Source organism: Gallinula chloropus (assembly GCF_964237585.1).
Source record: "Gallinula chloropus genome assembly, chromosome: 2".
Taxonomy (NCBI): domain Eukaryota; kingdom Metazoa; phylum Chordata; class Aves; order Gruiformes; family Rallidae; genus Gallinula; species Gallinula chloropus.
Window position 1 is genome coordinate 52,876,391 of NC_140086.1, and position 22,938 is coordinate 52,899,328.

The window sequence follows — 22,938 nt, forward strand, 5'->3', positions numbered from 1 at the left end:
GTTTTTCTTTCTGCTCTGACCCCAAAAGAGCTGCAATTCAGTGCAAAAACAGGCCAGTGTGTATGTAATAGCTACACTCTGTGTGCACACTTTTCTATCATCAAAGGAATCAGCCATCCTGCCAGTCTTGATGAGTATGTTTGGGGCTTCCTACCTTCTTTGTAATGTCCTTAAGCTGGAACCCAGTTTAAAACTGACAGAAGTCCAAGTGCACGTTCTGCAGTGTTGCTCACCACTGTATATCTAACTGCAGAGCTTGGAACCAGTGATAAAGTGCTTTTGTCTGAGAATTTAACTATTAACACTAACACAATATAGTCACAATTTGACAGGGCACTTTGTTATCCTTAGTTGTTTACTTGTCATCTGAAAGAGTTATTACTTAATAAGAGCTGTTAATACTAACAACTTGTGTGTCTATTTTCTCTTGCATATAAAGCAGTATATTTTCTTCTTCACTTCTGCTTCTTAACTTCATTGTTGTGTGGGTTCTTTTAATGTCTGTAATAGTATGCCTGAACTGTGCAACAGTCTTTGGATTATGAATTGCATAAAAGATACTATACAAAACCACAATTAGGAATATACATGATGCATTTATGGTTTACCCCACTCTGCCTAATGGCAAAGATATAAGGGAGTATGCAAATAAATATGGTCATGTGGCTTTATACATTAAAGTGGTGTTAAAAGTTGGATATACTAAAACAATTGGCGGTCTAGCTTCAGGTTTGATTAATATTGGATGACTGTTTGGGAACACACTCAGTATCTTGACTTCCTAATACCTTGTTGCTGAGAATCCTAGAAAATAGGACTAGAGGCTTCTTAAGGGGTATGTTTGTCCATCCCCTAAGGTAGGATCAGCCCTGTCTGTCCAGCCTCCTGTGGTGGAAATGCTGTTGCTCATGTGGACACTATCTTCTTGCATTCCACTTTCCTTACAGCAGTCAGACTTCACCATCACTTGCTCCAGTCGAAGCCTGTTCTTCTGGTCCTGTCCTATCAGCAGCTGATACAGAAAATAATGTATTCTGTACCAGTTTGCAGATATCTTTCAGAATACCACTTATTCATTCTCCTTTAGCCTAAATAAGGGTTTAAAATTCATTAATTGATTTGTGCTAGATAAAATACTGGATTGCAGTTAAAATTCAGCTTTTTTTTTCATTTAAGGAGGACAGTGCTGGTTTTACTTCAACAATTTTGGATGTGTAAAGCTTATGCTTCTATATACATTTTTATTGCCTACTTATATGTGTGTCAGAGAATTAGGTATTTTTGAAGTGTGATAACTGGAATATCTTGCAGAACCCCAACCTATATATGCATTTGGACCAGAGTTCAGCAAAATACTGGAGCACAAACCCACATTAGGCACATAAATTATTGCCACTTAAGTTTTCAATGGGAATTCAGGAGCAGCTGAATCATTGTTATCGGAGATGTAACAGCGGCTCTGATGTGACTGTGTTGTGATGCTCATGGATCTATAATGGCTTGTTATATATGTGTAGATTTGTTGCTGAACAAGAAGGGGGATTCTGCATGCTAATTTATTAATTTTATTGCCATTGTATCTTGGCAGGAATTGGTCAGTGTGGTAACACATTTAGGTTTTGAGTGTTTTGATAATGTTTTAAGTATAAACTACTGCAACCAAGAATAGAAAAGGGAACAAGCATTATGCACTTAAATTGCTATTTGGCTTTAAAGGAAAGTGAACTTTGCTTCAGCTGATTAAAACAGACCCCACTTGGAATACTTACATCCAGACTTTGCCTCTTATTTCCGTGAAACAGATGCAGAACCAACAGAAGCACCCGAACCTCCACCATATGAGAAGAAAATGCAGTTTCTTGAGGATGAATTGTTTAGACTTACACGGTCAGTACTTGAACTTCAGTCCTCCCTGGCAGGTGTGAATGAAAATCTAAAGCTGACTGTTCAAGAAGATGCTAGTAAAATGTTGGTCACTTGGCTGAACAACCTTTATGACCGCCCAGAGCCCGACAGTGTGGTTGTTGGTGAAACAGACACTATTCATCTGCCTGGACTCCACAGCAATAAAGATCAAAAAGACCCTTTTATTGATTTTGAAATGGAAGATATAAAGTCTGAGCTGGCTGAGGTCAAAGAAGCCTTGAAGATGAGGAATGATGAGCTGGAGGAACTGAACGGAAAAGTAAAAGGCTATGAAGGACAATTAAAACAACTGCAGGAGGCAGCACAAGGACCTACACTATCAATGCCCAGCGACAATGTATATCAGGAGTATATAGACTCAAAATTTGAGTCCCTCAGACAGGAAATACTAGATGGATTTGAAAAGAAAATGGCAGATCTGAAGAACTCCTGTGAATACAAACTACAGGATATCCAGCAGCAGTGTGATGACAACGAAAATAACTGCTTAGGAATAATTGATGTGATAAGAGGAAAAGAGAATGACTTGAGGAAAGAAATAAATACTCTCCGAACTCAGATTCCATCAAATAGGTCCAGTTGTTGCAAGGAGGGTGAGAGAAATGACATTGACCAACAGATAAAAGATCTAGATAAGAAGCTTGACAGAGTTGTGGAAGCACACAGGATCCTGAATGTCAGAATAGACAACGAAATCAGTCGGTTGTCGACTCCAGATCTAGAAGACATGTTTGGTGAGAGGTTGGAGGAGCTGGATGCAAGGATGAATGTTACAGAGCGAAATGCTGAAGAACACTGCTTCTATGTTGAGGAAACTCTCCGTGGTGCTATAGCTGCTGAGGTAGATGAATTGAGAGACTTGTTTGACCAGAAGCTGCGGGCATTAGAAGATAGGCTAGGTGGCACCATTTTAGAGATGGCTAATACCACAGACCCAGATGGAATGTTCATTAACCCAGGGCCCATCCTGCCCAGTGACGCAGGGTTTGCCAGTGAGCAATTCACAACAGAGATGAATTTCCTGAAGAACAAACTCCAGTCGCTGGAGCAGAAATGTCAGTCTGCACCACAAGGTGCAGAGGACCTTCAGAAAGAGCTGCAAAATTGTAACAACAAATACGATCACCTGCTCTGGAAAACAGAGAACAACTCTCTTCTCCTGCAGTCTTTAAATAGCTCTCTTAATGAGAAACACAACTTGATTAAGGGTAACCAACGTGACATCCAGAAAATGCAGAGGGATGCACGCGTCTTCCGGTATAGTCTAAATGTCATGGATAAAGATGTGAAAAACCTTCAGGATGGCTTGAGTAGCTGCAAGGAGCAGCTTCTGGGTGTCAATACTACCTGTAGAAAAACACAACGAGGTGTCTTCCGAAAAATCGATCAGATGCAGAGGACATTTGCAAATCAAACTGCCCATCCCAGTGATAGCTGCTGTGGTGAAGTAAAAGAGAGGCTAGAACAGTTGAATGACCATATCCTGAATGATCTTGGCAAGTGCAAAGAAAAGACCCAAGGTATCCAGGGCGGTGTTTCAGATGTTGAAAGCAGAGTCTCACGTGTTGAAAAAGTTTGCAGCAAGCTGGACTCCGTCTCAGGTAGCTTGCAGAATATAAAAGGAGGTCTGAATAAGCACCTCAGCAGCCTGTGGAACTGCGTCCGTGAAATGAATGAAACTATAGCATCCCATTCCACTGATATTTCTGGCCTCAAAAATTCTGTCCAACAGTTTTATAGTCAGGTCTCCAAAATGACCACAGACATTGAAGGCATGCTGAAATCTCAGTCTGACACAAGTAAGTGTTTTTTGGCTTTTTTTTTAATGTTGGGCTTTTTTTTGTTTGTTTGCTTTTCATCTGGCTTCGTTTTCTGAATAATTTATAAAGGAGCTAAACAAGGGAGGAAAAATTTAATATTACACAATTTCTACTTTGTTTTTACAGTGACTCTAATTTTGGCTCTTTGCTCTAGAACACCATAGAGGACTTTGAGTGCTTTTAAAAGTGTTCTCACAACAGTAAAAAAAGAAGTCTTATAAGCCTTGACTTTGAGCCAGAATAAAAGGAGTGGGAAAATGTGTATTCTTGGATAGCAAGTTTAAAGTGAGTTTTAAATAATAATAATTATCAGTGTGTGTTACTCCATTTTATTTGGGTTTTTTGTTTTGTTAGGAGATTATTCTTGATTCCTCAGGGGAAACTGAAAAGTAAATGGAGAAAAACTCAGTCAAAGGAATTCAAATTTATGAAAGAAAGATTCCCTCAAAGTTTTGTTCTTAGCATGAGTTAATGATTATAATTCAGCACCGACTCTTTGATATAGGGCTTTCACAAACAAGCTCTGGCATATCTTGGTGTGGCAATATGAGACTTCTGCTTCACAGGTCTCCCAGAAGTTGGCATTCCCACAACGTAGTTGGCAAGTTGGCAGTTGGTGCACACCTCAGCTGGCAGTGTTTTCACACCTTCTGTTAGTACTCCAACATGTTAGCTCCCATCAACCTCCTCTGGTGGTGTAGAGTTTGCATTGGAGTGGCTGAGAAGCGGAGGCACATTCCCCTTGGCTCAAAACACTATGAAGTGGTAACCTCAGCATGTTGGTGAACCCTGCCATGAAGGTTTAGAGACTGTGTCAAATGCCACTCAAATTCCCTCTGCAGTTCTAGCTCCACATTTCAGCAGCACGTTTGTCTGAGAGAGTCAGAGTTTACAGGAGGAAACTGAGTTCCTCTTTCTGTTAGCATGATGCAAAAACATAGGAATTGGAAACTGGAAATTGTTTTGAAACCACCCTCTTCAGTTGTTTGATGCTTCTGGTTTTAATTCTCTGCACGTGTGAGATAAAGAAGAGGCTCATTTCTGTGCCTGGCCCTAAACCAGAAGAAAAGGTGCTGAGGGAAGAGCCTGTGGGCTGTTGCATCTGCTGGTGGCTGGGGGAGTAAAGATGCAAGATGCTGAGCACTGTTGCTTGAATGGACGAGCTGTGCTTCATGGCCTGTCTGAAAGTAATCTCTGTGGGGAAGAGTATCCCTCTTACTCCAAGGCAGAGGCTTGAAAGCCTATGATGGATGTGTTTGTTCTGAGTGGTTAATTGTTTGAAACCAAATGTATTGCAGTATTTGACACAAAAAACCTCCTGAGATGAGAAGCTCTTGTGTGAAATAAAAACAAAACAAAACAAAACAAGATTTCTCTTCCTTTAAAGGAAGAAATGAAGGGGAATGCAAGGGTCTGTAGTTCTCAGATTCTTTGTATAGTGAAATCTTGACTTAAATTCAACAGGGTTAGGACTTTCACCCCTAGATCTTGAAAAAGCAGGCCCAGTTCTCATTAGAATGCAGTCTGATGTATCTATGTAATCCCATTTCTCATCCATCTTGCCCAAAATAAGCTTGCACTAGGGACCAACATGGGAGAAAAGTCCAAGATACACACAGTAATCTTTCTCCTGCTTTGCAAAGCAGGTGTTCAGGAGGCCTCATGGGCCGCATTTATCAGCCCTGATTACAAGACTGTAAAGCAATACAAAGCCTCAGCACGCCTGGGTTTCCACAGCGTAGGGCTGTTCCAGGGCAGAGCTCTCCTTCCACCATCGGCTGTCAAACCTTGGCAGGAGAAGGCTGCTGCTGCTGAAGCCGGGGTGCAGGCACTGTGAGCACCCCCTCACTGCTGTGGGGTGCCTCTGGCCGCTGAAGGATTCGTGAAGCGCACGCTTCGCCCCCTAAATGTTTCCAGTTACAATGACACCGTTTGGCACTGCACTCCGAGGAAATTTTGATGGCTGGAGTTGCAGAAAGATTTTGGCAAAGGACCTTGTTTTCTGTAAGTAGTTTGGGAACCCCATTATGTGAACTGGGTGCAGCTCTGCTTTCACATCTGTGATCTGCAGCATCGTCTCTGATACTGACTGCATTTGAGAAGAAGACTTTCAGCCCTGGACCTAGACCAGTGTTGATTTTCTTCTGCCCTATGTGCCAGCGTATCGTAGCATTCAAATGATGTCATTTGACTTCAGAAAGGCTGAAAGAGAAACAGGTTGTTACTAATAGCAGTTAGTGAGGGCAAGAAGGCAGGGATGTGTTGCAAGAAACACAATATGAAATCTTACCAAGCAGTGTAAGCCCAGCGTACCATAAACCTGAGCAGATATGACCCTGATCTTAGGAATATGGCTGTTTTCTTCTGAACTTGTTCTGAGGGGGTCTGAGGTGCCTCAGTCCAACCTAACAAGCCAGTTTAGTGAATGAGTTTACGTCAGATGTGGACCTAGAGCCCAGACCTGTATGTTTGTTACAGTTTCTGGTGAAGGTAGCACAGCGTCCTGCTGTGTCCTACACAAGGTGATGGTGAGGGCAGGCAGTAGGTTGCCCAAGCTCTCAGCAGCCTACACACAATGAGTATGCCCAGGGAATGTGATCCAGCACCTCTTGGTGCACCTCAAGCAGTGGCTGCCCCCAGCTCTATGTCTTGTAGGATATTTCATTGTGAATCTCTCTTTGAACGGTGCAAATCTGAAAGCAATGCTGAAGTTGGTGGTCTCTTTTTAACTTACTGTCTATTCATATAGATGAATGAAGTTTTCCAGGAGTGAGAAGTGTGGTCTTGCAGCCAGATACTGTGCTGGGAGTGCAGTTTGCTTTGGTTACTGTTATTCGACCTGCACTGCAGCTCCTCTGGTAATTGCCTCCGTTGTAGGGGTTTGAAAACTAAATGCTGTCTGCTGAAGTTATGGTCTGCAAAACCAAATGTGTGTTCCACATTACAGCAATGCAAAATCTTAGTGTTGTAGGGCAAAGAAGAGTCATATAGTTGATTCCCCCAGGCTATGAACTTGTGCAAAACGGTGACTTCATTGTCAGATCCCTGGAAAATTCAAGTCAGGTCTCTTTGGCTTCTGTGAGTAGAGTCACAGGTTCCTTTACTCACTGGTTTGTTTCACGCATTTCGTTTCTGTGTGTTTTGGGGGCTGAGGAGAGTGTGATTGGGGCAGAACAATACAAGAAACAGATGCACCCCGAAGATCCACCTCCCTTATGCACCCAGGTCGCGGCTCACCTTCCTTCCCAGCAAATCATTCCTGCTTCAGTGAAATAAATTGCGGGTTAAAGCTGCCTGGCTGAACAAACTGGATAAAATACAATGGTTTTAAGAGGGGAAGGGGGACAAAAGTGTTCTTATTTTTAAGTGAGGAGAGAAACCTGTCCTGTTTTGGTTGCTGATTGGCATCTGAGAGTGTCTGCGTGACATAGTAACCAAGTTGTTCACTTCCACCAGTGATGACAGTCAGAGCATAAAGGGAGCTGCTGCTGAGGACAGCGTTACTGTTCTCAGCTGTGTAATGATCTCAGCTCTGCTCTTTGCCTTCCCAGACAGATGGGAAGATGATGGGGAAGATGTATGTTCTGTCTGCTCTTCAGCAAAGCTTAAGCAGGTCCAACTAGATTCATGCTGGCCTTTGCTGGGGGTTCACTTTCTCATTGCCTTCTGAACTGAAAACACGTATTAGAGAATTCAGCATCAGGATAGGGTGGCTCCAGTGTTATCCTCTTTATCTAGTGACCTACTTTGTGTTGTTATGGTGCATTTTGGTAGAAGAGGCCAAAAAGGTCAGCAAAGATGGCAGAGCAGATGCCTTTCAACCTGTGCATTACTGGCACTTAAAATTGAGCTTTAGGCAGGTAATTTTGGATTTAGCTTTGTGAAGATGTAGTTGGATAATTCTGAATATTGCAATATTGATGTTACATGCAAGGAAGCAATTTGAATTTGACATACAGAATTTCAGCTGTCGATTGTTATTTAAAGGTTTAGAAAAGGAAGCAGAGAAATGTCTTCATTTTCCTTGTGTCTAGCCCAAGTCATCATCTTAATAAAGATGATGGTTAGTTGACCAGACAAATGACAAGAATGTGCATCCCAGTTCTGTCCATTTGAGTTTTGAATAAGGTTAATCTGAAGATCTCAGCTGAGGGTCTAAAGCTGTGCCACTGAGGGCAGAAGATGTCTCACTACGTTAACAACTTGGTTAATTCACTTTGATACTTTGTCTTTTTAAAATTTTTATAAGATTTTTTTTTTTTAATCTCAGGATTTTTATGAAGATAATTTTTAGCTGTATAAAGTGAACATTTCACTCCTTAGTCCTGTGCCTTGTGGATAGATTTACCGGGCGAGCTTCAGTCCAGCTTGGTGGTGCATTGCTTGTGTAAGCTTCAGTTCTCAGCACAGTGAAAGTCAGCCAGCAAAGCTCAGGAAGACGTTTTTCCTAGGAGGCATGTGAGGAAACGAATGCAGGTGGTGCGAGTCTGTGACTTCAGACAGCCTCTCAGGACTCTGGAAGGCTTATCTGGACTTTTTATAAAACTGAAAACAAGAAACGAGACTCACAGGGGTAAAGTGCAGGTGTGGAGTGGTCAGGAAACAGCACAGGGCTTGCCAGTGATGTCATCTGGAAACCGGGTGCGTGTTATGGACAGTACCTGCATGACTTTGTTGTAAAGTGTAAGGCCCTCCTGGGGAGCCCCTGCTGTGCAGCAGAGCCAGGGGGGAGCTTCACACCACGTCTGCTTCTAGGCTCAGCCACTCGGTCTAGGCCTAGCCACTGATGAATTCACCCAGGCTGATTTTGGGCTGGGTGATGAGTTGAAGTGCTTTGTTCTGACCACTGAGACCTCAGAGCGGTGGTCTCCGCTGTGGACCATGTCAAGCGTCTCTGGTGTGACATGTTGCATCAAGTAAATTTGCAGGGAGATGTTTCTCCGTGTCCCCAGAAACTCACTCCCATTCCTCCACCTAAAGAGATGCTTTAGTCTCAAAATGCAACCAAAATAACCAATGCTAATCTTTCATTTGTAATGAAATTCTAATTATTCTGTGTAAAAACTGCCATTGCATCTGATGAAATCTACACATTTTTAAATTCCTCTTCTTAATGTAGATGTAATTCAGCTTCATTCTTGGGAGGACATTACGTCCTTAAATGTCATCTAGGACTTCATTTTTATGAATAAGCTGTAATTTTTATAAAAGGCTTAGAACTGGACCAGATACACAAGTGTAACCATGTCAGCACTGTTCAACCCTGATGTCATATGTGTTGGCTGCCCTACTGGAAAAGTCTTCTAATGGTATCTCTTCTCTTTAAACAATAAAGGTTTCTCTGCTAGATTATATTCTACAGTTCTGCCTTCGTTGTCAGGAAATATTAGTAATGAGAGTATTTGGAATTTTAAGTTCATTGCTTTTCAAAGTAGGGAAAAATATCTGTAAGTCAGTGTTCATTTACTGAGGTTTTGGGAGGTTTTTTCTGTGGATACTTTTCTCTATGGCAGTAGTGCTAAAGGATCAGCCTTGTGCCAGGTGTTGTGTGATAGAGTCGAAAGTAGGGGGGCAATGAGTGGGAGGAGGTCAGGAGAACTGAAGCAAAGGCAGGGAGAGAGCACACGGTGAGATGAAGGCACTGGTGGGAGTAGGTGTGGTACACATCTCGCTTGGTGCAGAAACTTGAAGCTGGACTAGCAGGTGGATGTTCGTGGCTCGTGTTCATGACCGCTGCTTGTCCTCTCTACAAGCCATCTTCCTCACTTTCCCTGTGTCACTGGGAAAGAGGGGAGTCTGTAGTGCTGCAGGAGTAGGACGTACTTCTGCCAGCGCAGTCTTGGGCCTGAGGGGAAAGGTGGCCTCAAACTGAGTCCTGTTTTAAAGCTGTGGCTTCTTTTACAGAAATACACATTTTTATATAGTATTTTAGGTGAATAATCTGTATTTTTCCTCGTCTTTCTCCTTCAAAGGGCAGCCATTGCCACCAAGACCCCCACTGCAGCCCCAACCTGGCATATCTCTGCTGCCATCAAGGCCGAGGATACAACCCCCACGACAGAGGATCCCCCTCCAGCCCCCGCAGCTGAGACCTCCTCCTCCTCCTCCTCCACGCCCAGCACTGCCAGGGTCAGGAGTTGTGCCGTTTCTGCCTGGAACAACCGGGATCATCCTGGAGACAGGAGAGGCAGGCCCTCCTGGCACTGTTTTAATGTCAGGAAGAGGGAGGCTTAGAAGCGTGGACGGTCAGGCTGGTCAAAGCACCGTGCCCGTTGCTGAGGGGTATGCCGGAGCGCCAGGTGAGAGAACCAAACTAACAGGGAATCACCCCCATTTAAGTGCCAGGTCTTGCTAGAGGAGTGACAGTGGGATCTGTTGTGCTTTACCAGCCAACTTTCAGCCTTTCATGGATGCTGTTATAGCTGTTGGTGTTAGGAATGGGTTTATAGCAGAGATGATTTGTGAACGGGCCTTTGCAGCCTCCAGCTGGCTACAGAAGCAGGGGAAACACATTCAGTGCCAGTTTTATTGCCTTTGCCAAGGCTGTACAAAGCATGAGGTCAACAGAACTGATGTGAAATCATTTGTAACTACAGCAGTCCTTGCCACTAGGGAAACTTCAATTTATTTTATTCTTGCTGTAGTGCTTGCAGTGGATTTAGTGCATTGTAGTAAAAATGTGGCTTTCTGTGCCACGATCACCCCCATGATCATTAATGATAATTGAGCATTTCGTAGGACGTTCTGTTTGGTAACCATTTTGGTACATTGCTGTTTGGAGAGGAGCTCTGTGGAGAAGGACCTGGGGGTCCTGGTAGATGACAGGTTGGCCGTGAGCCAGCAGTGTGCCCTGGTGGCTAAGAGAGCCAATGGGATCCTGGGGTGCATCCAGAGGAGTATAGCCAGCAGGTCAAAGGAGGTGATCCTCCCCCTCTACTCTGCCCTGGTCAGGCCCCACCTGGAGCATTGTGTCCAGTTCTGGGCTCCCTGGTATAAAAAAGACAGGGATCTCCTGGAGAGAGTCCAGCGGAGGGCTACGAAGATCATTAAGGACCTAGAGCATCTCCCCTATGAGGAAAGGCTGAGTGAGCTGGGGCTGTTCAACCTAGAGAAAAGACTAAGAGGGGATCTGATTAGTGTTTATAAATATCTGAAGTGTGGGACACAGGGGGAAATGGCCAACCTCTGTTCTATGGTCTGTGGGGACAGGACAAGGGGCAATGGCTGCAAGTTGGAGCACAGGAAGTTCCGCACCAACATGCAGAAGAACTTTTACACAGTGAGGGTGACAGAGCCCTGGGACAGGCTGCCCAGGGAGGTGGTGGAGTCTCCATCTCTGGAGATATTCAAGACCTGTCTGAATGTCTACCTGTGCAACCTGTCCTAGGAAACCTGTTTTGGCAGGGGGGCTGGACTCAATCTCTGGAGGTCCCTTCCAACCCCTACAATTCTGTGTGATTCTTTTCAGAAGGCCGCAGTGATATTTTGTGTTAAGGTATTTCATTATGTGCTGTGTCACACACACTACTTTTCCTTTGTAGGATATCCAAAGTCATCTCCTCCTACCACGGACTCTCAAGGTAAGGCAGTTGTTTCCTCAAATTTCTTCACATGGGTACTTGGTGTTTATTTCAGTCCCTGGAAAGTCACAGTCGAGAGAAAAAAGTGTTGATTTCTAGTATTTAAGTTTAGCATCGAGGAAAATCTTGTCAGATTTTTGCTATACCTAAGCATTAAAACATAATCTGCATCCTTTGGAAATATGGGGGAGTTGAGGTTTAGAAAAATAATTTATTTTTGTTATTGTTTCTTACTTCAGTAGGTTTGGGGGTTTTTTGGATATAAAGGGTTTCTATTTCCTAGCAAATTACAGTACTGCCTTATTTTTTCCCTTTTAAGTGGGAAACATATATTTCTTTCTGATGATCTTAATGTCTCTTTAATAAGATATGAATAAGGCCATGACTAAGATCTTGAAGCACTGTTAGTATCTGAGCTAGTGCATGAGTAGGTCCTCCTCATAGGGAGTTTCTGGCTTTGTCAGAATCACAGGGGCTCATGTTCCTGACTTCAGTGAAAGCAGGAGTGCTGCCAGTGACAGCCACAGTTTGAAAAGATTCAAAATGCAGTTTTCTCAGTTAGGTGGGGTTTTTATTTCTTATAATTGTTAATATTGCAGTTCATATGTGGATTTTTATGATAAAGAGGTATAAATCTTGTGTGGGATATGCTAGTTGGCCTTGCGAAATGTGCTGATTGGGTCCTGCCTGCTCTACAACCTCATATGCAAGATACTATCAAACCCTGGGGAATGGTATCCTGAACCAAAGTGAATATTCCCACACCCTCTTCAAAAAGAATGATTTCATCTAAATTTGTTTGAGGAACTATGAGAAAAAGATGAAAATAAAACATGAGGGCTTTATGGCATCCAAATGCCTGCCCTTGGGACTTAGGTTTGATGGCCCTAACGAAATCACAGATGCATGTCCTGAAGACAGGTCTGGGGGGCTGGTGAAATTAGTTGTAAAGAGTTCACACTGTGGTTCTGATTTTTACACTTTCTAATTAAAAATCAATTGAGGATTGTGGTGGTAAGAACAAGCAGCCATAAAGGAGGCTTCTGGAAGAGGATAAGAAGTAAGGAAATGTTGAGGTATCTTGATGCCAGCAGAGCCAATATAGATGTCTAGATTTCAGTGATAAACGTGTTGCCTGGGGGCTTTCTTCCAATTTTGGCATTTAGAAATAGCTGTGTTTTAATAAGCTCATGCTAAAACTGTGTGAGATGGTAGGTGGATCTTAAAAATGTTGAAAAGGCAGGATGGGTCAGGCAGCACCCCTCCCCTGCTCGGTGGAACATGTTGCAAGAAACATCACCTCGTGATCCACAGAGACCTGGGCTTGACCAAGGAGTTCCTTCTCCTGATCCATGTCCCTGAAGACCTATCTAAATAAGAGATATACCTGCTGATCTGTACTGTAACTTCCCCCTGAATGCCTTGCAAATCCCAGTGGCCAGTGCAGTCATAGAAAGCAGAGAGGTAAGGGGAGTGGTGCAAATAGCTATTAGACTTCTGTGGATGGAGTTAGAGCATTTCCTAATCGACAGTATTTCCTTATAAGCAGCAAGGAAGGAACACTCTGGGGCAGGATTCAGCAGTTAACAGTGTCATGGAAATTAACAGCTGGGGAAGGAAAGAGTTTTGGCTTATTGGAGGAGGAACTTAAATAAGGAATCCTTGATAGCTAATTTGAGCAGGACCACAGTTTATGATGCCTTTTCCAGTCTTCACCTAGTACATTTTGTGGTGCTGAAATTAAAATTTGAAAGATTGGGCCTTCTTGTACTGTAATTCCCCAAATAAGAAACTTGTACAATTAAACTGGCCTTCTGAGTACTCCCTTTCATTTCTGTTTCTGGATAGCTTCTGTTACATAAAAGCACTGCTCAGGAAGAAGTTGAGGGCTCCAACTCTGTCCTCAGGGATTAAACCACCCCACTTTAGCACTCTTCTTGAGGGCTGAGGCACAATACCAAAGTATTTCTTGAGTTTTTCAGACTCATTAGCTACCAGCTTGCATGTTTAAGACTTAGAAGTGTTAACAAGAGTGTGCAAGGTACAGTATTATATATTAGCTCTGTTTTCACAGGCAAGGAGTTTATGGCAAAAGTAGGTGACAGGACCCAAGTGCATTCACCTAATCCCTTTTAATACAGAAGAAGTTGAACCCATTGTTAGTTAAAGAAACATCAGCAGCAAATGTTATTGAAGCATGGCCATTTTACAGTTCTGTTCTTTGCTGGAGCACAGAGAACTGCAGAGGCAGAAGTAATGAATTGCTTGATGAGCTGGTCTGGAAATAGATGAGAAAATACCTGTAAGATCCCAGGTCACACAGGTAGGCAAGGACAGAGCCAAGATATTCTGATTGGCATACAGGGTGGGTCACAATGAAAAAAAAATAATCACTGAAAGGACAAATGGCTTTTCCTGCCCTCCCTCTTCATGCAGTCTGTGGTGCTGCTTGTGTCCTTAACCCTGCAGCTTCAATGGAGGGTTGTTGCTCCCCACCCCCCCAAAAGAAACTCCTTGTAGGGTGTGATAAAGAAAACAGCTGAGCTAGTGAGAGCGAGCCCCACTGCTGTGCAAACGCTGCTGTGTGCATCTGTGGAGACAAAGGGCTGATTTTGGTTTGGGCTTTTTAATTCTTTTTACTTGCCTGAAGCTCAGCCACCTTTGCTTTCTCCATGTGACCCCGGGCAGCAAACTTGTAGGGCACATTTCAAATATAAAGGCATGACAGGATTGTAGTGAGAGATTTGCAGCGTTGTAGGTGGTCCTGGATGTGAAGGAGGAGTTTACTTGAACACATAATTTACCCTGCTGTGCTCCTGACAAGTTCTGCTGCCTGCTCAGGTCTGTGTCTTGATCACTGGACAGGGAGTGGTGTTCTCTTAGTACGCACTAGTGGTTTAGCACAGGGGAAGGGGTGTTTGCTGACTCTGAGGTAAACCACGTGTGATGACCACAGTTGCCCCAGGGGTTGTGTTGTGCTGCTGTTTGCGTGAAAAAACAGTGCAGTTTGATGGGGCAGGAGATGGGTATTTATTTGTGGAAGGAGCAGCAGGTGAGTGCTACAGCAAACCTTTCACTGCAATGTGAGAGGTGGGAGTTGTAAGAGCAGAAGGAGCTGCTAGTAACAGCTGATGGCTCTCTTTGCTTTAATATGGGTGTTACTTCTTGTAGCTCTTTTCACTACCCTCCAGCAGAGAAGGTAAGAGAGTCTCAGCCCAGCTGAGAAAGCTGGCATGAGCTATACACCTTTAGCATTCCTTTTGCTGTTGGGATAGTGATGGAGAGCGGAGGCGTCCAAAGGCAGCCTCGGTCCTGAAGCAGGTCTCTGGCAGAAGCACTGTTGAACTGTGAGGTGGCAGGATTTCCGCTGCCAGCATGTACAAGCTGTGTACCTTTTCCTTAGAAGGGGGGGAAAAAGAAAGCAAACCAGCTGTGGGCACAGGGGGATTTTATGGTGCTCAGTAAATTTATGGTGAGACACCTGGGACCTGGGCCAGCAATACGTATCCTGCTAATTTTGGCATCCCTTAAGTGCCAGGGTTAGTCCAAGTGGATTATGTGCAGGCTCTGGATTATACACCATCACAGGGAGAGGCTGTGTTGTCATCCTGTTGAGGCTCTGACTCACTTTGTTACCCATTTTAGGACCTGCTGCTGCTGCAGCCTCCCTGGTGTCGTTTTCTGCTGGGCTCACGCAGAAGCCTTTCTCCAGTGATGTCGGCGTGGTTCACTTCAACAAAGTGCTTGTGAATGATGGCGACTATTACAACCCCAACACAGGTAACAGCCGCAGAACGGACCCCCCCAGAGATGCCAGATCCTTGGGTTAACAGTTATTGTCTCAGGCCTTGCTGGCATGTTGAATGAAGAAACTAAGCCCATCTAAACCAGACACAGCAGGGTAATAGCAGAGGTGAGGTTCCTTGCAGCTCAGCCAGCTGGGTCCCATGGGGCAGAGGAGGGGAGGAGGGGATACATGCTGCCTCTCCAGTAACCATAACTACCCACTGCCTCCTTCTCAAGGAGCACGTCCTGTCACTTGAGGGTGTTCAGCGTGCCTTAACCTTCTGGGGACTTGCGCAGCGTGTGGGTCCCTCTTGCCTCTTCACCCACCTCTGAGTCACGGCAGCTGCCTAGGCCAGGAGGTTTCTGAACGTGGCTCATGTCCTGAAGGACCAGTGGGCTCCAGCAGGGAAACAGTGACCCTTTGCCTTCCAGAGTGGTGTGAGTTGGTCAGCTGACCTCATCTCAGTTACCTGTCTGTAGCAATGGGTGACCTGTGTCGCTTCATGTTTGTCATCGTGCTTGGAACGATCAGGTCTCCATGTTGTGGGTAACTGGGTCTGTCTCCTCCTGCAGGCATTTTCACCTCACCCTATGAAGGGCGCTACCTGATCACCGCTGTGCTGGCCCCGGAGAGGGACGAGTACGTAGAGGCAGTGCTGTCCGTCTCCAACGCCAGCGTGGCTCAGCTCCACACAGCTGGGTACAGGAGGGAACTGCTGGAGTACCACAAACCTTACTCGGGGAAACGGACCTGTGGTGGCCCCGGGACCTTCCACCTCGTTCTTCACCTCAAAGCCGGAGATGAAGTAAACGTCGTGGTAACAGGAGGCAAACTTGCCTACACAGACTCTGATGAAATGTACTCCACGTTTAGTGGAGTTCTCCTTTATCCTTCCATTTCTCATGTTTAGGAACCTCGAACAGGAGAGAAGGGTAAGATATTCAGAAAAAATTAAGTGTAATAAAATTCAAAGCTTTAATATATTCAGTTTATATATTTGATTTCAGTGATGGGTTTATAGTCTATACTGAGACCTTTTTCCTTGTCCCCTGTTTCTGAGGTAGCTACAAGAGACATTTCTGTAGCTCAGTTATCTCCTTCCCAAGCCCTCGTTTACATCTGTACAAGCAGAACAACTCTTTAAACAACTGTATTCCCAGTGGATACTTCTCCACCATGCTCCTCTGGCTGTTCCCTATTAAATTGCCTCTGCAGTCTTCTCCCTAGTTTATCAAATCGTCCCTTGTTTACATCTTTCCTGAAGTTTACACTTTTGGCCAGCAACATTTGTGGTTTCAGTAAAGCGGGAGAGTGAGGTTGTACCAGACATGGTCGGTGACTTCTTAGCCCCTCATGTCATTTACTGATACCCTGGGTCAAGTACCGTCACATAACTGGTGTTTTGGGTGCAGCTGCTGACCATGGTGGTGCAGAGCAGAACGATGCTCACCTCCACCAGTCCTCCTGCTTCCTTCAAGAGCCCAGCGCGGCACTGAGTGGCGAGCTGAGAGACTCTTTCCAGGCGAGTGGAAGCAGCTGTGCAGGGAGAAACTCGCTTCTCACTGGGCAGACATGAGCATGAAGCGCAGTCACCACTAATTAAAGATTTAGAACAGTTATTTGCAATTGTTGAGGTTAAAAAAACCCCACCCCAAACAAACCCCAGCTGATCAATTAAGTGTGATGCTGGTGATAGCAAAGGGAGAAATAAAAATGAGTAACGTGGGTCAGAAAAATGGGAATCGTTTGCACTTAGCTAGAAACAAAACAGTCATTGTGAAAAGTTTAACTGATTTTTGCAAGGTTTGGTACTGGCAGTTCTGCAGTGTTTGAGCTGGAAAGGAAGTTAGATCAGGTACTTAGGGATATGGTTTAGCATAGGACGGGAACGGTTGGGCTTGATCTTAGAGGTCTTTTCCAACCTTGTGATTCTGTGATTCTGTTTTCTTCTTTGTTGCATTGTAGAAGACAAGTTGGGGGGACAAAATTGTTGATCGAGGAAAATAGCTTTAATATCCAAGGGAGCCACGTGCACAGACCGAATGCACCAAGTCTGCCGAAACAGCCCCGGCACCGGCGCTTGGGAGCGACGTTTGCGTTAACACCCAGCGCCCGGTCGTACAGCAGAAGAGGTAACACACATCTGAGGCCACATTATGTCCCTTCTCACACTGCTGTACTGAGAGCAGGACTGGTCAGCTGTCACATATATATATATATATATATTCCTATATAAGCTGATCTTGTTAATACTCCCTTCATGCTGTATATTTATCGTAGCAGTTTGTGTAGAGTATTTTCCTCCTTACAAATCAGGAACAGCTGTTTATAGCCGCAGAACAGACAATTCCTTTAGGTGAAGGAAGAACTCCCCGTGCTGTAAGCAGCAAAGCAGGGTTTAGCTGCAGCCCTTCCCACCCGAGGAGGTCAGATGGAGGCTTTGTTGCTCAGTTTTGGAATAGATACTCCCTAATAACTCTGTTTCCAGGTGATGAGACGGGGCCTTCCCACAACAAACTGTCACATCCTGGAAGTGGAGCTGCTTTTGGGAAGGGAGAGAGGAAAAAAGCTCTCTCTCCTCAGAGGAACTCTGGTTTGGTCCCTGTGCAGCTCAGCTTGTGCTGGGGTAGCTGTGTGCACGTTAAGGGAAGCGCGGGTGGAGTTTGAAAGCACCTGGTGTAGGAAGATCTCTTGGCACCTGATTTTTTCAGACATGACGGTGTTTACTGATCAGCAGAAGCTGGGCCTGGATGGATTCTGTAGCAGGAAAGCTGTGCCTCTAAGAGCAGCTGTTGGGCAGCAGCCAGAGGTGTACAGTGAACTTCAGGGCTGGGTAAAGGGAGCCACCCCCACCTCATTTCCTTGCATGTTTGTCCGAGAGTACAAGGCATTAGCACGCAGTTAGCAGGCCCCTGCTTGTTCAAGGGGTTTCCTTGCCTCCAGCCCCATTCTGTCCCATGCATCTCTAGGTGTCCTGTTTGTCCTTTCAGTTTTGAATGATTGTGTTCTGCGTTTTCAAAAGCCACTTGCCTCAAACACCCTTTTTAAACACAACCTTTCTTGTTCTGTCCGAAAGCCGGAGAGGCGCTTTTCTTTTTCTTTTCTTTTCACTCTCCAAGAAGTTGGCTCCAGGCAACGTGTGACTCAAGTATTGTTAGATTATTGTTGCCTGTTCTAAAAATGACTCATGGAAACAAACAAAATGAGCTGAGTGCTTGGGGAGACCCAGCTGGCAAACACAGCCTTGCTTTTTATTTCCCCCCTCTCCAAGTGAGACATTTCTTAGAATCAGCAGTGCAAGTCTAGTGCTAGAGTTGTCAAAGTTTGACCACCCAATTCTTACCTAACCCCTCTGGTAGATTTCTAAATCCAACCCCCAGATCCTCACAAGCCCAGTTCTGCCAGTGGGACAGAGCCATTTTCTACCAGGAAGGTTCTCCTTGTGCCCAAGATCTGCTGCTGTCGATGCAGAGATTGATTGAGCCCTCATAATGCAACAAGCCTGGTAAAGCACTCCCTAAACTACGTCACAGTGGGGCCCAGCCTCAGCCGTGTGCTTTGAGGACTTTCAGGGATAGTTTCCCTTCCACCAGCCCTGGCAGCACGGTGGCTGGAGCTGTGACCTTTGGCAAGGAACCTCTGCCCTACATTCCTGCTTTCACTGAGTGAGACTGGAACATTAATTGCCATTTCCTCGTTAATTGCTGTAGTCAGCCAGGTGGCTCAGTTCCTCTTGATGAGGTGTTTTTTTCCTGGAGCTTACAAGGTGGGATAGGCACCCAGCTGGGACGCCCACCATGCTGTCACCCATTGGTAGCAAAGGGAGCAGGGAGCTGGAGGCCCAGGCTCTGCTCCAGTGGGTGTTTGGCTAAACCACACATTAAAGCGGAACTTGGAAGAAGCTCAGGAACAGGCGCCTTCCCAGGCCTGCTGAGGGTCTGCTCCACACAGGGCAGCTCAGCTTCAAAGGAAGGAGCCAGAGCCCTGCCCCCGAACATCTTGAACCCACTGATGGTCACAACAGAACAAGGAAATGTACCGGAAGGAGCACGTTGTGCTGTGGGTTTGTGGTGTCGCTACTGCACCCAGGAGCATCCGCACGCTCAAAGAGGGCAGCAGCTGTTAATGAAGCGAGCCTCCAAAAACCCCCAGCCTGTAGGTGGGAGCGCTGAGGCAGGCGTGCTGCCTGCATCACACATCAATGCTGACTTTCAGACCTGCTCTGGGGCAGCTTTGTAGAGATTCTCAGGCAAAACAGGCTCTGCTGTGCCAGCCGCTCCTCTTTCACATCACAACAGGAAAAGAACCAGACTGCAGGAGGTGACGCTGTACAGACGGGTGTGTCTGACAGCCCTTTAGGCAGGCACAAGGCCAGGGGGCTTCGCAGGGTCTCCAAATATCCCAGATCCCAAAAGCAGTGGAGTCCCAAGGTGCCGGTGCTTGCGAGACAGGTCAGTTCCCACAGCCAGGTTGTTACCTGCAGAACGCCTGAAGACAGGGGCCATGCCTGCAGCCCAAGGGACTCCTCTGCTCTGGCCAAACATGCCCAGGGCATCCTAATGCAGCTACAGAGAAAGGCAACAAAGTGACACATAGATCAGACATATCCCCAGGAGAGTTTGGAGCAAAGCAGGAATGCCAAACGTATAGAAGAAACCAACCCCTATACCTCATGATTTTAATTTGCTGTTAAGACTTGGGCTGCACTGGAGCAGCTGACCACTCAGAGGCCTTCCTGTGGCATCACGTCATGTACCCTTTTGATGCAGGCAGCAGCTTCGTGCAGTTTAGCCAAGAGCCTCCAGGCAGCTTGGTGAAGCCAACCAGCCAGCAGAAAGCGAGCAAGATGTTAGGGGAAAGCATAGGAAAGGAGCTTGAACCAAAACACCCCTCACTGCCCAACGCTGCTTAAAAACACGCTGGGAAAGTGAGGTAACGGGTGCCCCAGCTGCAGGTGGGCAGTTCACATCAGGATTGAGTTGTTTCCTGGGGATACATCACACACTCGGAAGCGAGTGCTACCTGCTGAATAACTCAGTCCTTGTGCTATGGCAGGGCAGGGGACACGGCTGTTTCACAGGCACCACAAATGCATTTACACAGTCCCAGCTTGGACACAGGCGCAGCACGTGCCTCGCTGGGATGGGATCAGCGCGTTAGGCTTTGGCTGCTCCCCGATGAATGGCACAAAGCTCAAACTGCCCAGTTACCCGGAATACCTGGGGGCTGTGCCCTGTCCCCACAAGACAAACTTGCACTTGAGCCAGCACCCACCCTCCTGTGACGCACCCTGCAGACCTGGGACAAGATGCAGAGCAGCAGCTCTGCCAATTCTTTGTATATGGGAGACTTCAAAGAACATCTCGTAACGTGCTCTTACGTCAGCAGGCCTTGGCCTTCATCCACTTCGCTGTCTTGACTGGGGGGGGTGGGAGGGGAGGAAGGAACATTATGATAATTTTTCAGCAAAGAAAGAACGGGGCTTTTGTGACTCTGTTTATGTGTGCATGTGTATACATCTATCCATGGGTAGAGAGGAAGTAATATCCAGGAACATGAAGAACACTGTGATGGAAAACAACTGTGGATATGTCCAAATAAAGCCTACCCGTTGTCTGATGTCTTGATGCTCTTTTGTTTTCCAGTGAACACAGCACCCCTGTAAGCAAAAATTTTTTTGTTCTCTCCTCCCCCACCTTTAGAACTGCACCCTGCACATATCTTTTAGATGTTTATTCAGTATCAGGCCCTGGGAGGTAGGCTTTCTGGCACACACAAGTTCTGCCAACGTGGTTCCTACCAAACTGAGTTGCTCATTCAGTGCCCTGATTCCTGCCAAGCAGTACAGCACAGCATGGCATATGTCAGTTGGAAGGGACCTACGAGGATCTTCTAGTCCCACTGCCTGGCCAATCCAAGGCCAACCAAAACTTAAAGCACATTGTTATGGACATTGTCTTAGTGCCTCTTACACACTGACAGGCTTGGCACAACCACCGCCTCTAGGAAGCCTGTTCCAGCATTTGACCACCCTCTCAGTAAAGAAATGGTTCCTAACATCCAGTCTAAACCTCCCCGGGTGCAGCTTTGAACCATTCCCATGTGTCCTGTCACTGCATCCTAGGGACAAGAGCTCACCACCTCCCTCTCCACTTTCACCCTTCAGGAATCTGTAGAGAGCAATGAGGTCACCCCTCAGCCTCCTCCTTTCCAATCCTGACATGACAAAAGTCCTCAGGCTCTCCTCACAAGACATGCCTTCCATCCCTTGCACCAGCTTTGTTCCCCTCCTCTGGACACGTTCAGGGACCTTCACATCCTTCTTGAGCTGTGGGGCCCAGCACTGCGCACAGCACTCGAGGTGAGGCCGCACCAACACTGAACACAGCAGGACAATCCCCTCCTTTGACCGGCTGGTTACGCCGTGTTTGATGCCCCCCAGGTGCAGTTTGCCCTCCCAGCTGCCAGGGCACACTGCTGGCTCGTATGGAGCTGCTGCTGACCAGCACCCCATGTCCCTTTCTGCAGGGCTGCTCTCCAGCCACACCTCTCCCAGTCTGTACTTGTGCCCGGCCTTACTCCATCCCAGGTGCAGAATCTGGCATCTGGACTTGTGACATTTCATCCTGTTAATCACTGCCCAATGCTCCAGTCTGTCCAGACCCCTCTGCAAGGCCTCTCGTCCCTCGAGATAGTCAACAGCACCTTCCAGTTTGTTACCAACAAACCTGCTGATGGTGCATTCAACTCCTGCATCCTGATCATTGATTAATACATTGAGCAGAACCGGCCCTAGAAGTGGGCCCTGAGGACCACCACTAGTCACCAGTCAGCTGCAGCTCTCTGAGCTCTGCCCTTCTACCAGTTCTAGGCTGACCAGTTCTGGTGATGTTGTTATTCCCAGAACATGTACAGATGACATAGCACCAGCTGTGGGAAATATAAGATTAGAGAACAGCAATGTAGGAAGGGGAAGGAGAAGTCAGGAAAAGCCTGGGACAAAAGGAAGGAGATGAGATATACCTGCTCGGTGCCAGGGTGAGAGCAGCAGCCACCCAGCCCTTGAAGCAGAATTCAGAGGACTGCAGGCTGAAGGAGAATGTTTAGCCAAATCTCTATCCATCCAGGCTACTGCCTTGCAAGCAGAGGCTGGGGCAGCAGTCCTGGGGCAGTGGCTGAGCATTGCTTCTAATTATCCCAGAGTTAACTGTGCCCCATTAAAGCACTCACTGCCTTTCACAGAAACACAAAGTCCTTGCTCTTACGCAGCGTTAATTCTCCCGCTGAGGCAGGCTGCTGCCACGGTGCTTTGGCCAGGAGACCTTCCCACAGGATGCGAGTCTGGGGCCTCAGGCTGGGCCAACAAACACTTTGGCTGTGAAGAAAAATATGGCACAGGGCTACAGTGGCAGAGATTTTCTGCTCTTCTTTGCTACAGCCCCTGCACGATGAGAGGGGGCTTGGGCACCTCCGGTACGGGGCAGAAACGGCACTGCAGGTGTGATTGATTTGTCTAAGGTGAGGGGAGAAGAGAAGCCGCAGGTATCGTCATGTCTTGAAAACCTGTTGCACAGAAGCAACTGCCCCTGCCAGGCCAATGACCCAGACACCCTTGCTGTGTCCAACTGTGAAACCTCCAGAAGTGCTGAACTGTCCCCATCCCTCTGGTGCAGCACACAGGACATCTGCCAGCTGCCTCGCAGCTCAGCTCAGCGCCAGGCCCAGAGCTCCACCAGCAGCTGCAGCAAGTGGGAGCCACAGGAACCTCCCAACCGCAGCAGTGCAAGGCTGAAAGGCGACGGTGAAGGGAGGGTGGAGCAAGGAG

The 22,938-nt window shown here is 46.4% G+C and overlaps 1 protein-coding gene across 1 annotated transcript in view; it reads left to right on the forward strand.

The window, feature by feature from the left end:
* The window catches only part of EMILIN2 (elastin microfibril interfacer 2), a gene marked incomplete at both ends in the record, with an annotated part of 31,504 nt that extends 15,481 nt beyond the window's left edge, over positions 1-16,023 (forward strand). The window contains 5 exons of the mRNA XM_084280124.1: positions 1,803-3,725; positions 9,719-10,045; positions 11,288-11,326; positions 14,972-15,106; positions 15,686-16,023. Coding sequence (XP_084136250.1) covers positions 1,803-3,725; positions 9,719-10,045; positions 11,288-11,326; positions 14,972-15,106; positions 15,686-16,023 — 2,762 coding nt within the window. The remainder of the gene's footprint in view (positions 1-1,802; positions 3,726-9,718; positions 10,046-11,287; positions 11,327-14,971; positions 15,107-15,685) is intronic.
* Between the last annotated feature and the right edge of the window lie 6,915 nt (positions 16,024-22,938).